The 15,815-nt window shown below is 45.0% G+C and overlaps 1 protein-coding gene across 22 annotated transcripts in view; it reads left to right on the plus strand.

Annotated features, from left to right (window-relative positions):
* The window catches only part of CACNA1G (calcium voltage-gated channel subunit alpha1 G), a 148,032-nt gene that overhangs the window by 92,830 nt on the left and 39,387 nt on the right, over nt 1–15,815 (plus strand). For all 22 annotated transcript variants that reach the window (XM_036394483.2, XM_036394482.1, XM_054516868.1 and 19 more), the window contains 5 exons: nt 3,344–3,444; nt 4,592–4,715; nt 7,587–7,655; nt 8,539–8,723; nt 15,015–15,141. In XM_036394483.2, coding sequence (XP_036250376.1) covers nt 3,344–3,444; nt 4,592–4,715; nt 7,587–7,655; nt 8,539–8,723; nt 15,015–15,141 — 606 coding nt within the window. The remainder of the gene's footprint in view (nt 1–3,343; nt 3,445–4,591; nt 4,716–7,586; nt 7,656–8,538; nt 8,724–15,014; nt 15,142–15,815) is intronic.

The following is a 15,815-nucleotide window of genomic DNA, read 5'->3' on the forward strand; positions in this document are numbered from 1 at the left end:
AGCTTCTCTCCCCAGAACTAGGAAACCAAGCGGCTGTTCTTTATTGCATCACTGCAGACAAGAAGTCTCTCGCAGAGAGAGTGATCCACAGTTTTCTTGGGTTCACATGGCTGTGACCAGGATCAGGGGTCTGCTGCCAAGTCATTGTTGTTTCCACCTGCTGGATTTTAGATGCTTTTGGGTGCTTTCTACCGAAATTGCTCAGTGCTCACAGCTGAAAGTAAGGAAAATATTGAATTTACAACCAATGTGTCCCCTCCTCTCCAAAACCTCACTGCATTTTACTATTGCAGCTCCTTTTCCTTTGCCTGTTCCACTTTTTACTTTGTGGTATATGGTCAGCCACTCCCAAGCCCTCTCAGCCTGTCCCTGTTGCATATTAAAATTAAATAATTGGGTCTTAAGCATCTCTGTGCAGCTTCCAGCTTGCCTGGAGGTCCTCTGCTGCTCACAGAGCATTTTTCAGCAGTTCCTCCATCCTTATAATAAATCTTTTATAAATCTAAACCTCACCCGTTTCTCTGAGGAGTGCATCAGTCATCTTTTATTGCCAACTGCTTTCATCCTACCCTCAGAGGTGCATTAATATCTGAAATTCCTAAAAATAATCAAAATGTTAAAAGCAGCTATTTATCAACAGTTCTCATTGCTGTGGGATTGAAGGCCTTCATTCCCACTGCTGCCTGTTAGCACCCAGCATCTTCCAACATCTTGGCTCCTGCTGCCTCTAGTGAGGGATTTGGGTGGGCTTACCCAGGGAGATTTTGTCCAAGTCACTGGCAACTGAATTAAAGATTAGTTTTCTTCTCCCCCCACATCTTTGTTCATCCTGTCCAGGTGTGGTTTATGAAGAAATAGATGTGATTTAAGCCACATAATTGATATCTTACTTTGAACATAATGCAGGCTTGAACAGCAATCAGCCCCATTTTCAGCACTTGGAGCCTGCCTCAGCCTTGCTGGGAAAGCCTTGGACGGGCTGAGGCTGGAAACACTCTGGGTTTATTTCACAAATACCTTACTTTTGGCTCGAGTTAACTGACCTGTGCTGTTCCACTGGTGGAAATATGGAGTAATTCCTCTGAGTTTAGGTTTCTGGGGATGTACTTCACCCTGCTTAGAGCAGCTGGGCTGCAGCCCCAGTTGAGTCCTGGTGCTCACCCTTCCTGTAACCCTCTGAATAGAGAGACACGATGGGAGATCACTTTTTGCCTTTGTTATCTGATTTAGCCCATTAACTGCAAGCTGCAACAATTAGCCAACCCCCAAAATATCTTTGGCATTAAAATTGGACAAAAAGAATATAAAGAATCATTCTGTGCTGCTGACGCATTACCATTCACTACAAATCCTCTTGATAAATACCAGAACTGCTTTGAATAATAGATTGGAAACCTTCTGGAATACTTCTGGAAACCTTCCAGCTCACAAAATGAACTGGACTGAGTCGTAGCTATTACTCCATGTCCAGAGGCTAGGGTAGCAATCACTGCTCTCACCACAGCTTTGAGCAGACACCTGATTTTTATCCATTTATTTACCTTTGTTAAATCTATGGATAATTAGACTAACCAGGCTGCTTAAAGGGATAACACAACCCCAAGGATGCATGCTCTATTAAATGCAGTTTAGAGACAAGGGAGCAGTTCTGGCTCTTTGCCTGAAGCTGGAAAAGGGATGTGAGAACATCCAAGACAACCAAAACCCCGCTGGTGTGTAGTGCATGGTCTGTGTGTGTAGAAGCTGAGGGAAGAATGGATGGCTGAAGGAGCAGGGTAGAAAGCTCTAACTTCTTGTTATTAAAACTTTTCTTCTTATTTGCCAAGGTGATTTTCATTTTCTGAAGAGTTCCGTTTGTCACTAAGGGCTTTCATTAAAACAGGTACTACACCAATTATTCTCCGTCACTAATGAGACCCCAGTCTGGGTGTCTGTAGGAAGAGAAAGCACTTCCTCCACTCCGCTCAATTACTCTAACAAATCCCATTTTTACAGTCAAGAGTACTTCAAGTGCCAACAGTTTGCCTCAAAATGAATCTGCCCTCCCTGTTTCCTAGATGAAATAAGTAAAAGTACCTTAGTCCTGGAGTGCGTGTGCTCCTGGGGTGAGGTGATTCCTGTGCTGTCCTTCACGCCCCTCTGTGGCCTCACGGCCCTGAAATCTCTAGAAGAAGCTTCAAAGAGCTAATGCAGTTATATTTCTAGGTCTACCCATCCAAGCCCAGGTGGTAGCAGAGAAATAAGTCTTATGAAAGAGCAAAAATTGTTTTTTATTTATCTGCAAAGAACTCTGGTGACAGTGCACACACTGGGCTGTGCATTTATCTTCTGGTGCTTTGATGTAGAAGCACTGGGGAAGCCCTGGTGTGGTGAGCAAGATGTTGGCCTGGCTTTTAATGGTTGTCCATGCACAGGGTGCTAACACTGCTTTGCCAGTGGGATTAAAGATCTTGATTTTCCTTTGGAGGTCTATGGATAAGAAGGTGATAAAGTTAAATCAGTTGTTGCAGCCAGGATGAAGCTTCCCCTTGACATCCAATTTTTGATGTCTTTGGTTGACTTGTTGGCTCAGGCTTTTGTAGTCTACCCTCCTGATCTGAAATGACCTTCCAGACAACCTATAACATAAGGATGCATGGCTGAGGATGTGCTGTGGTTTCAAGTAGAAATTAATTTGCATGAATTGGATGGTCCATGTTCATGCAGGTCAGGCTGTCCATGGTGTTCCCTTCTGGCTTTATAATCTCCCATCTAATCTGTTCATGCTGAATGAGAGGCAGATGATCACCATTGTATTCCTGGACCAAAACTTGGGTGTCAAGTGATTTCTTCAGCTTTACAGTGATGTATGGACACAGGGCTTTGCCCAGCAAGCAGCAGGAATCTCCCTCTGCTCTATAACATCTGACATAAGCATTCTATATTATTTTTTAAAAAACCAAAGAAAAATATCCCACAAAAATTCCCCAAAATACCTTAGAAGATTCAGGCAAGCACCTGATGAGTGTTTGGAGGCACTGAGTGAGTTATCATTCCTTTGGGCAAGGGTTTTATTTATCATGTTTGTTCTCTTGGATAACTGTCAGACACAGTTACAGTGTAGAGAAAGAAGCAAGACCGAGCACTGTAAGCTCACAGGGTTGGCACAGCCCTCATCTGGCTGCCAGAGCTCTTTCCCCTGCCCAGCAGGGTCTTGTCTGGGGACATTATTTTATTTCAGCTTTATTGAGCACTTGAAGATAAGTTTTTAGTGAAAAGCTGCCCCAAGTCCTACACGTGGAAGTTTTGGGGCGTTGTTGTTTTAAAGTTCTGTATTTTCCTGCTCTATACATTTTCCCTCCAGAGCAAAAGGGACCGCCTGAAGGCCTGGGTACGGGCACGGCTCCCCACCTGCTGCAAAGAGAGGGACTCCTGGTCCATCTACATCTTCGCCCCTCACTCCAGGTAAGGTAGGGCGCTTGGGCAGTGCTGGTGTGGTAGGATGGATGGTAACAACGCATGCCCTCATTACAGTGGCTCATCTGCCTGTTTATCCCAGATGGGTCTCTGTATGTCAGTCCACAAAACTCCTAGCCCTTCCTCTGCCCCAGCATGACATCAGGGTTGAATAGCAAACAGTTGCTGGCTGCAGAGGGCACAAAAGTGTCCAGTCAAGACCCATAGCCCAGGGCATGCCTGCAGCTTCATCAGGTTCCTCATTTCCTTTGGCAATGATGCCAGTGCTCTGCAAGATTTTCACTTGGTGGAGTGTGATGAGCTTGAAGCAAGGGGGAGAGGTGCAGCATTAAGCAGAAAAATCTGAATTTGCCCCACCACACCCTTACAGCACAGCAAAGAACTCCCTGATCTTCTCAGCCTGCCTCTCAGCTGAACTTCTCTGTCCTCCCCCTTCCCTTTCTCTCAGAGAACACCCTCTCCTTGCTTGAAGGCCCCCAGATCTGCCCTTCCTAAAGCCTGGCCACGGGGAGCCAGCTGAGCTCTCTGCTGTTCAACGCATTCCTCCAGACATGCACCCATGCACCCGAGGGTTTCCTGTGCTGGAGCTGAGGGCCCTGGACAGTGTTCAGGTTCATTCATACAAAGATTAGAGAGATTTTCAGAAACAGACTTTGGGAAATGTAATACGGTATTATAAATCCTGGGTCAGTGTACAGCCATCTGTCACAATAAATAGCTTCTGCCCCTTGGTTTCGTGTGTGCTCAACCCTTATGGGCTCATTGGGAGTATTTCTTCCTTTATTTAAGCTAAACCTGAGCACCAGGAAGCAGGTAGAGGGGAAGATCCAAACCTGGCTGTGTGTCTGAGTCATGGAAGCAGCTGCCCCGTTCCAAGTAACCAAAGCCCTCTGTGAGCATTCCCAGGGCTTGAAATTTGTGGCTCAGTTCTGTAGATCAGATCCCTCTCTGTTCATAACCCAATCTGCCCTCAATGTGTGGCTCTGCCAGGGAGGGGATTGGGAGATTGGAGCTCATCTGTTTGCAAGCAGAGTGCTCAATTCCCCTGCCATGCGTTGAGCTGCTGTGTGTCTCCTCAGCCAGTTGAGCATTAATAGCTAGTCTGTGTCTACTCTTTTTTTTCCTCTCTCAACAGATTCCGTCTGATGTGCAATAAAATCATCACTCACAAGATGTTCGATCACGTCGTCTTGGTGATCATTTTCCTGAACTGCATTACCATTGCCATGGAACGACCCAAAATTGAGCCTCACAGCGCTGTGAGTTTCTAAGGTTTTCCTGTGCTCCTCATGGAGCAAACACGTGTGGCTTGGACCCCACTGCTGTGCACTTGGTCTTTTGTTCTTTCTCTTTTTAAAATGGGAAGGTGCCAACACCCCCTGAGTATCCTTTGAATGAGGTACAGCAACTCTCCTGGCCCCTATCCAGTCTCCTTTTAAAGCACAAGTGCACAGATCGTGGCCTGCAATATATCCAATATCTCATTTCTGGAAGCACGATCAAGGTTTTAACACATGACATAGCATGACATCTGTCTCAGTTTCCTTCCCTGAGAAACCTTCAAACACTTTTCCTCTCTCAACACAATGTTCACTTCTTCCATCTGTTCCCCACAGGCACGTATGTGTGGTGCAAATGGACTGGGGGAAACTGTTCATTTCATACTCTTCTCTCCCCTTTGTGTATCAGCTTTGTTGTGACACCAGAAAAACTGAATTGATGCAGGCACTGCAATGCCAGTTCTTGGAACCTCTTTGTTCTAATACACTATATAAGGATTCCTCAAACTAGACCCTCACAGCACCAGCATCCAGCAATCAGAGGGGCAGAATCATCCTATTGCTCTTTTATTTTACCATAGATTGGGGTTGAGATGCACTGGGCTCTTGCTGATTTATCACTCAAGACTGCTCATATCACAATCGTATAGAATCCTGTTTTGTTTATGTAGGCGTGTCAGGCTGTTCATTTTTGTGGATTTTAAATGTAAGGCCTTAAAACTGGAGTCTAGGCTGCTCTCTGCCTATTTTAAGCATTCCCTAGTAGTCCTTCTTACTTTAACAGTTTGCCCAGCAATCCTTTCCCTAAATCCATTTTTTGTCCAGTTCCCTTGCAGTCGTGCACCAATTTGCAGCTGCAAGAAGAGAGCAGGGCTCCCTGCCAGCTGATGTAGCAGGAGATCACCCTGCTTGTCCCCAAATGGGGCACCCTGAGAACCTCCCTTAAAATACTAAATACTTCCTTTGAGCCCCTTGCTATGTCCTCTGAGAGTTACCTCTCCCCAAGACTGGCTCCAAAAGGAGCTGCAGGTACACAGAGAAGGGAAATGGGGTGACATGTGTGAGTTGGAGGAGTCCACAGCAAAGAGCTGTAGCACACAAACCCAATATTTCATATAGGAGAGGAGGAGCTGTGGTGTCCCCTGGCACTGGGAGAGTGCTAAGAGGAATGGAGACAGGGCCTGGTGTGGGGTTCATCACCATTAGATTATAACAAGGGAGATGGACCATGGCCTGGGTGCTGCAGAGGAGAAGGGGAATGCTGAGCAGTGGGGCAGGGGATTGAGGAGAAGTGCATGGGCCCTGCCTGTGCAGATGGAGCTCTCATCTGGAAACAAAGAGAGTTAGTTTAGGTTGAATTGTTTAAAATAATTGTTCTTTGCTTCCCTGAGCTGTGGATTTTCTAACTGCTTCGAGTGAGTTCTCTGTCCCTGTCCCAGTTTCAGCTGGCTTATCAGAACAGGAGCTGCTGTTGCAAGACAGCATGTGGTCCCCACTGCGGAGTGCACGACATGGACCAGGGAGATTATCCTTCAAAATAGCCACATGCTTGCCAGGGAGGAATGCAGTATCCTCAGTCTCACCTCCATGATATTGCTGTTTTATCTCCAGCTGCACAAGCAGGTCTCTATCCTCTCCCTTCTGCCTAGTGTCTGCCCCTTACAGCAGCCTTTTGTGTGGCAGTCAGCTAACAATGGAGATGTTTTGTATCACAGCTCATGCAATCACAGTACAGGTCTAGGACCTAATTAATTATGCACCATGTATAGAAACAAGCTACTCTGTGGTTCCTGAGTCACTTCCAGTAAATCATGATCTGGCAAGCAAGAGAGTTGCCAAGGTGTTTTGTCTTGTTTAAATTGCATCTCATTTTGAGTGAGAGATCTGCATTTCTTATGGGACTGCTCTGTAGGGAGAGGTAGAAATAAATCCACAACTGTTAAAAGCAGGACTGGGGCCAATTGTATGTGCTCATACATATCTGTACATGCATCATCATTCCTCCAGCATCTACCTTCTGCTGTCCATTTCTCAGTGCAGGGAAATAGAAGCTATCTAGGGGTTAGGGTAAAGTGCAATTTATTTAATAATCATCATTAAAAAGAAAGGTTTTTGGTAACTATGGATAGGGAACCAGTCCATGGGCTCATCTGTAATCACTAATCTGTAATCACTCTTGCTGAGTGGTGGCGCTGAGGAGGGCGCAGTCTAGTGGATAGTGCAGGGAAATGAGGCTGTTTGGCTTCATGCCAGGTCTAGACCATGGTTTTGGGCAACAGAATTGACCTTTTGGGGGCAAGTGTCAGCTGGCATAAAGCCCCAGAGCTTTGCTGTCTTTGCAGGAGCTGTAATAACTCATTCCAGCTGCACTTCAGTATCCCACGAGTCCTGCTGCCTCACAGCTCTGTCACTCTAATATTGACTTAATTTCTAGGAGAATGGGGAGCTCAGTGATATTTACACAATGCAGTGATTTCTGCAGGTGAGAGGCAGGTAGAGATTTGTCAAGCACATTTCAAGGAGGGAGCATCTCCCTGTTTCTGCTACGAGGAGGAGGATGATTTGGGGGAAATTAGGGACGATTTGGAGGCAAATGGGAAGGCTTGGGGGAAGGTGCTGGCCGTTGTCTCTGTCTATGGTGCTGACACAGAGCCGGGTACTGGTGGGCCTGAACCATGCAGTGTTATTGTCTAAATATTTGGAATTTCTCCTCTTTGCAAGCAAACGGTTCAAGGCTTGTTTCAGCACAGAATTGGAAGAACAGTTTTCAACCACCCAAATATGCACGGGGGGATGCACAGCTGCAGAGAGCAGGCTATAAAACACTGTCTCTCATTTTCTTTTTCATAGGAACGGATTTTCCTAACACTCTCCAACTACATCTTTACAGTCATCTTCCTGACTGAGATGACAGTTAAGGTAAATGCAGGTGGAGGATAAGTGTGCCTGTATTATATTAGTTGTTTTTAATTATCGTGGACTCACAAAACCCTTAGGTCCACCAGCTGCAAGTGTGGTGTATATTTTCCTGTTCTGAATCATACTCAGAATGTCCACCATATGCCTTATTCCAAGCACGTTTTACATCAGAACAATTGCACTGAAGTTGCTCTTGATTTACACCATTATAGGAGCAATGGGATCCTTGAATTCAGCAATCCTGTCCTATTCAGCAAAGCTCTTGAGCACATGCTTAACTTCAACCATGCATGTAAGCCCCATTGTCTTCAACAACCAGTTGTCCTCAACAACCTAAGCTGCTGTGTGCTTTCCTGAGGACAGAGAGACTTAAGCACGTTGAAACACTTTGCTGGATTTGAGGCAGAAGGCTCAGAAACCCATGGCTGTAAATCTCTCTTGAGAAATTCATAATCATCTCACTGAACAATTGCTCTTTCTTTGGAAAGTTTTTCTAGTTTCTTTATTTGCAAAGCTTGTACATGATTGCTTGGGTCAGCCACTCTGCAGCTTCTCTCCTGCAGTCTATAGGAATAAAATATGATAGAATTTTTTTATGCCAGAGCTAAAAATGTTAGGAACAGTTTTGTGTTCCTGCAGGTAGGTTTATCTGCATTAAAAGTATATCAGCTGTAAGGGACAACCTGGGATATTTCTGCGGCAGTATTTTCATAATACTTTCAATAGAATACTTTGCTGGTTTGTCTAATTAGGCTTCTGTACTGGGAAGCAAATAGACTCACAGACTGGTGTCTGTAAATAATGCGTTCTCAGCAGGTTGCTAACTGCAACAAACACATTGGATGCTACAGTCATAATTTGTTGCAACTTGGTGTCTGGGCAGGTGGTGGCACTAGGCTTGTGTTTTGGGGAGAAAGCCTACTTGAAGAGCAGCTGGAATGTGCTGGATGGGGTGCTGGTGCTCATCTCCGTCATCGACATCCTGGTCTCGATGGTGTCAGACAGTGGCACGAAAATCCTGGGGATGCTGCGGGTTCTGAGGCTACTGAGGACACTGCGGCCCTTGAGGTAAGTAGAGGCAGGGGAAGATCTAAGGATGTGTGTGCCAAAGGTAGGGCTGAGCATTCATGCATGGGAAGGGGCAGATGAGACAAATGCACAGTGTCCGTAACCAGTGTCGTCCCAGCCTCCTGCAGCTCTGCAGACAATGGCAGTCCGCCGGTCCTGCTGAACTGTGAGAGCTCTGGGCCCTTGCTGTGTTTTGGGACCAGCCCCAAATGCAATAGGAAACTGATCAATGCCTCTTTTGCTCATTAAAACACACATCCCCTGCTATTTGAGTTCTCATTTGCTCTGTGTAAAGTGCAGCTTAATAGCTTCTTCTCCCCCTTTCCTTCAGGCAGTCAATGGCTTTCATAACAAAGAAGGAAATTAGTAGCAGGTGGTAGATCATTTTTAAGGAAGCAGAGACTCAACTGTTGCTTAACCTAGAATGCAAAGAAGCTTTTTTCCCCAGCTCCCCATTAATTTTAGAGAGACATTTACTTTGAAAATGACCCAGACAAGATGAAAACAATTGTTCTAGTAACTCGGCTCCCAACTCTGCCAGCAGGAAGTATCCGATGCTCCAGGGACAGGCTCCACTCTGATAAGAACCTGCCCAAGGACCAACCTCTTGTAAGCGGGCATCTGTTTGTGACCTGTACCCCAAGGCATGAAGGTTTCTCTTCATGCTAAATGCAGTTCCTCTTTAATACCATTGTTGCTGCTCCTGTTATGCAGCAGCTAATAAACCTTCCTGCTCAAAGCATCTTTGTGTGCCTGTCATATCTTACTGCTGCTTCCTCCATAAAAAGGTTCACTTTGAATCAGGATTTTTCTCTTTCAGAACAGAAAAATAGGACCCTGCTTCTGATAGAAGATGTTGTTTTACTACCCCTGTGTGAATAATAAGTCTAAATAACAATGGCCATGCCTATACATATCTTTCAAATATTCTCAACAGCTATAAAGGACATTCTGTTCAATTGGTCTGTGTATGTGTGTTGTACCTGATGAGTTTTAGGACGTGAGCTGCTTTTAATCATTTTTATCTGGACAGCTGGCACCATTGGGGTAGTTCAGCTCCCTCTCCATGTGAGTAGGCTGTATTCCTATGTGACTCCAATTCAGGCTCTTCTCTCTTTATGTGTCCCCTGGTATCTCATGACAGCTGCAGTTTCTGGGGTAGTTTCTGCCCAGCTGCTGGTTGGGTTGATTTGCTCTGTTCCTCTGTTTCTGCTGATTTTTGACCCATATTAAGAAAACCTATAAAATAATCTAGATGGCTCAGGGTAAAAGAAGGATTGATTTCTCTTCTCTGAACTGTAGAATGCAACTTTCCCTTCTGATGTTCCATAGTTAAATCAGATTTAAAGAGAGACGTTTGTGGTTTGCTGATCTCTTGCTGGAGTCACCTGTCTGACCTGGTCAAAGCACTGTATTCTTCTTTATAGATCTGTAGGGCTGTCTGGCTAGGACTTGGGTCCTAGCTGGAGCCTTCCTCTGTAGTCACCTATGTGCATGAATAATCTGCAGTTATGGGGAATAATCCACTCAGTAACTGCAGACTGAGGGAAGACTTGCCATCAGAAGCGTGGGTGGAATTAGGGTCTTCCATTGCTATTGCATCCATTGGTATTTGATTTGTTTTCTCAAGAGATTAAGTGCATGTTTTCAGCCAACATGCTGCTTTCTACTACAAAGGAAACATAAAAAAAGACAGCAACAAGCCCATTCCCTAAATATGTTCAGGATCAGTTCTGTTGTCCCATTATTAGATTTGTAGAAAAAGAAAAAGCAGCCATCAGACCGGGGGCTTTTCAGTAAGTCATAAATCTCTGCCTGTGGAAGCCCATCTGCCTCTGTGCCACACATCTGGGCTGCCTGAGCAGCCTCTGCCCACAGCTGCCCATGCTGCCTTTGCTGCAGGCTCAGCGTATGGCTCAGGGATCACATCCTCACTGCACAGCCTGGGATCTGTAGCTGCATCAACGTGAGGTGACAGCTGGGACAGGTGACCTGAGGTCTTTGCACACTGTGGCATCAGTTACCATGTCTGGGTGAAGTGTCTCATGGAGGCTGTGCCAGTTTTTCTTCCGGAAGGCATAAGGCAGAGACCAAAGCAACTTTCCACTCACACCACAGAGGAGCAAACCTGGCTCCTTCTGTCCTTCCTTTCTGGGGACACTCCAGGACAGGACTGCAGGAGGACACCCTTAGTGAGAAGCCAAGCCACAGCTGTGTGTGTCACACTCAGCTCGAGGGCAGGGATAACTCTCGTGCTCTGTGTTGGCTTCACCATTGGATGGCCCGGAAGGGGGATCCTTTCAAAAGATCTTCCTCATTCTGTCTTTTATTTTCTTCTGTGGAAACCACCCCATTGATTTATGAAGTACACAAAACCCTGCACAGTTCTGCCCTCTGCCCAGACATTTAAAAACCTGTATGCTAATTGAGGGGTTTTGATTGCATGATTGATTATCAGCCTCCATATTGAATCCATGAAGATTCAAGCCCAACTTTATGACCAGAATTCCAAAAATAAATTCACAGAGGAATGACATTTAAAGATGTTTCCATGACTCTCTGATGTTTCAGCCACTAAAGGGATTGCTTATACAATAACATTCCTTCCTAATGCGTTCAATCTGCTATTGTTGGGATCAAGTGTTATAGCTTAAGATACGAGAGAAATCAAAATTGAAAATGTTTTCAGATTTAATGTGGGTAGACTTGTCTACAGGGCCCAGGCTTTGACTTCCAAAGCACACAGATAAATTACTCACTTTTATACTACCATGGTCTAGTAGTCATTTCATTACTCTCTTCTATCTATCATATTATCACCTTTGCTAATTTTATTTTAATCTGTGGAAGAAGGTCTTCATTAATGTTGATCTGTTGCCTCATCTAAGTGCTGCTACTTCTTCTGAGAGTTCTCATCAGGAAGGTTTAATGTTGGTAAGGATCTGGCTAGGATGAGGCTGGCAGTGGGTTTGGAGCATCTCACACCAGGGGTTCAACAGCATTGGGAATCCTCAGACCAGAAGAACCAGGGGGAATTAGAGGGATTAACATTTCTTCACACCAAAATAAAGATGAAAGAATGTCTCATTTCAATTTCCCTGTTTGTCATATGCCTAATGCAGACTGGAATTGTGCTGAATGGAACCTTGTCAGGTCTCCTTTTCTTGAACAACTGCAGGGCTCCAAATCAGCTGCATCCTTCAGCCATAAATTGCAGAGGTGTGGGTCAGATAATAAGATTTTACAAGCCTGATAGCAGCAGGACCTTGGCAATACTGATGAGGTGTGGGAATGCTGTATGTTGACATATTGTAGGTGGTACTAATAATCTGGAAAAGCTGAGAATTTCATTGACACCCCTTAGAGAATTGTCAGATTCTTAGGAGAATATCAGGAATCTTCACACAGACTTGCCTCAAAGTTGGATCAGGCCCTTAGTCTGAGGCAGCTCCAAGGTCTGAAGGTTTCCATTAGCAAGAACTATTATTTTTCAAAATCTTTTCAAAGTCTCTCCTCCCTGTAGTGCTGAAAACAGCACTGGCATGGAGCTAAACTGGTGGCAGCTTTTACTCTCATGCATTCTAATTTGAGGCATTCCCTGGTTGATCAAAACACTTAAAGCAGCTAAATAATGCTGGTTTTCAGCCCTTTATTCCTCTACATGCACATGACTTTGCAAATTCAGACAAGTAACCTCCTATTTTCCCTCTCAGCTGGATACAAAATAGTACCTCACAGGGGAAATCACTTTATTATTTCTAGAACAGCATTTCTTAATAACCGTTGGAGAAAATTATCAACTTTAAACTCTGGAGACTAAATGCCTTTCTTGTATCCCAAAATTTAAGGATGCTTCAGTAGTTCAGGCCACAGACCTTCAGTTTAGAAGACTTAACTTTGGTTCCATCCTGCATGACAGTGGACAGAAGTCCATGATCCCTAAAGTCAGGATCCCTAAAGGCACCAAAGGACCTGATTTACACTGAAATAATTGGAATTGAGTTGCTTTCCTACCTCTGAGAATGTGGCTTCCCTCCTCCTGTGCCTCAGTTTCCCACCTGTAGTTTGGCAGGTGTTGTATTTCACCCAGAACTGTGCAAGGAATGTGAGTGTGAAGGTCTTTAGTCCATCTGAGGAGCTGAAAGAGATGTTCAGCCTCAGCATGTCCAGCCCAAGGCTTGCTTTGTGCACTCAGACATGGCCTGTTAGGCTTCATTACCTCACTCATTGAGTTGGGCACACTGAGCTGCTCTTCAGCCTCTGTTTGCTGGGCTGGGCTCAGCTCTCAGCCCCATGGCAGCAACAGCAAGGTCTCCAGGCTGGGGTAATCCCTGTGGGCAGCTTTGGCAGCCTACATTGACCAGTCCCCACACTGCTCATGGGGTATGCAGTCTTCTGCTCCTTCAGCCATCTCACCCTCCAGCTCCTTCCCTAAAATACCCTGATCTGAGTGTCAGGAAAACTGAGGCATCTGAAGTAGGGAGCCACAGCACCCACCTGGCAGAGATACTCAGTGTGAGGAATAGCAGCATCTGCTCTTTGTGTTTCACTGGTAAGAGAGCAGATAAAAATACCACCATCTGCTTCTTTTTGAAAGTGATAACTGATGAGTTACCCTTGACATTTTGAGTAAATATTTAACCAGAAAAAAAAAAAAAAAGGAAATAAGCTTTAGCTTTTCAGGATATTATTTAAACCCAACAGTTTTGGTAAGAGCTGGTGGCTGTGCATTGAGCACTGCAGATCACTCAACTTACAGGCCCTAGGGCAGGAGAGGAATGGTGCAGGTTGGCTGTGGTCCCAGATGAGGCCACACATGATCAGTGTGAATGTGTCAGTGGGGATCTCTGCTGTGAGCACCATGCCTGGAAGAGGGAGTGGAGGAGAACTTGGACCCTGTCCAGGCAGCAAAACTCCAACAGTGCTTCAGGTGGTGGAGCCAGATTTGGGGAGAAATAGGAGAGGTGGTGAGAGGACTCCCATGGCAAAAGAGAGACCCAGGCAGAAACTAGAACATGGGGAAGTTTGGGACACATTTGAGAGCCAAGTGTTCAAAGGAGTCACCAGCAGCACCCAGAAACACACAGTCACTTCCCTCCTCTGACTTTCACAGCATTTAACTGCTTCTGAGTCATGAAAGCAGTTTCTATGGCATCAGTACAAACTGATTTACAGAGCTAGTGAAATGTTTAATTCCACTTGGCATCAAGAGGAGGGAGGCATGTTACCTCTTCAAATACCTTTCTTGGTCCCCACCTTCAGGTTGGTGAGGCTGCATATCTTGTTCATCTTTCCCAGCATGCTGAGATGGCTTCTCTAAATCACACAAGACTTGTCATTTCTTTGCAACATTAACCTTGAGAGTATATACAGTTTCTACTGTTTTTTCACTTTTTTTTTTCTTCAGTCATGAAGTCCACATTATGCTTCTTTAGCTTTGGGATATGATCTAACCTTCTGTTATGAAATTCTGTGTGATACCAGACAGAGAGGAGCAACAGAAATTAGATTAGATGCTTCCAGTCCTGCCAGTGAAGTTTCACCTGGAGGACAGCACTGTTTTAGAGCTGAGGCTGTACAATGCGGGGGATGGGGGGGGGGAGACAGGGTATAAAGCAGAAATTGTGATGGTCTGAGGAGTAGCTCAGGTCCCTGTACACAGCAGCACTATAAGGACACAACAGATTATTTTTTAAGATGAGAGTGCTGAAAACACTGACACAAGTTGCCCAGAGAGGTGATTGATGCCCCATCCCTGGAAATATCAGGGGCTCTGGGCAACCCGATGTAGTAGGGCATGTCCCTGCTCATTGCAGGGGGTTGGATTAGATGACCTTTAAAGGTCCCTTCCAACCCAAACTGTAATTGCTACAGATGTGCAGGCAGATGTGTAAGAGTGGCAGCTCCATTTCATGGACTGAGACAGAGAAATCAGGTGTCTTGCCTAAATCTGTATAGGAAAGGACAGTGGAAGGCCCTCTGTTTGTAGTCCTAGACAGCCTACAGGCATGAACTGTGGATGGCCCAAGCAAAACAGCTGAATTTTCTGGCATGGCTCTTCGTATGTTTTCTCCTCCTCCTCTTTATTTACGCAAAGCTGACCCTTTGCTCCAAGACCTCCGTAACTTTACAGGTCAATCTTCCAGAAGTGCTTTTTCCATCATGATTTTTGAGTTACTTGTCATTGTAAAAAATTTTCTAATGCTATGTTCTTCATATCTTCTATCTTGATAGGAAGCAAAACTGGGCAGGAACAGGACTAACAGCTTTTGTAATTACTTGCCCCTACAGAGTCATTAGTCGAGCCCAAGGACTGAAGCTGGTTGTGGAGACTCTCATGTCATCGTTGAAACCCATTGGGAACATTGTGGTCATCTGCTGTGCCTTTTTCATAATCTTCGGGATCTTGGGAGTTCAGGTGAGTCTTCTGTAAGCCTCAGCACTCATCCTGAAAGCATAACAAGCCTCAAATTTCCCCAAGTCAGGGTATCTGTACGCATGGCACAGTGTAGGGCTTCTGAACTTGAACTGATGTCAGGATGGATGAGGTCTCTGTGCTCACTACAGGAGCTGGACTAGGTGACCTGTAAAGGTCCCTTTCAATCCAACCCATTCCATGATTCTATGATCTCTCCTCCACCTTTTCTCTAGTTACAAACTGATAGGGAAATAGAAACTCGAAGCTGAAATCACTGGCTTGTAAACTCCAGAGAGACCTTGAACTGGAGATACATTCAGATTCTGACAGTTTGTGTAACTGAAAGCTTGCAGAAACAAAGATTTCTGAGTCTGTTTCCTGCCGGATCTGCTGGCAATATTCTCAGTCCAAGGAGTGCAAGAACCCAGGGGGACAGTGGCAGTTTCCAATGCAATTGGTTTCTCATTACCTGGGAAGAAGAGATTGCTTCATATAAATATTCTGACATAACGCTTACTTCTTTCTGAAGTATATCTGATCTGTCACAGCTGTCTTTTGGAAAGAAACTCTATTTGGCTTTGTTTTGGAAAGGTATCTTATATAATACTTTAGTCTAACATACTGCTTAAATAATAAATACAGCATTGAAAGTAAACAGGGAAGAAAATCATGCC

Source organism: Molothrus ater, chromosome 19 (assembly GCF_012460135.2).
Source record: "Molothrus ater isolate BHLD 08-10-18 breed brown headed cowbird chromosome 19, BPBGC_Mater_1.1, whole genome shotgun sequence".
In the NCBI taxonomy this organism is placed as follows: Eukaryota; Metazoa; Chordata; class Aves; order Passeriformes; family Icteridae; genus Molothrus; species Molothrus ater.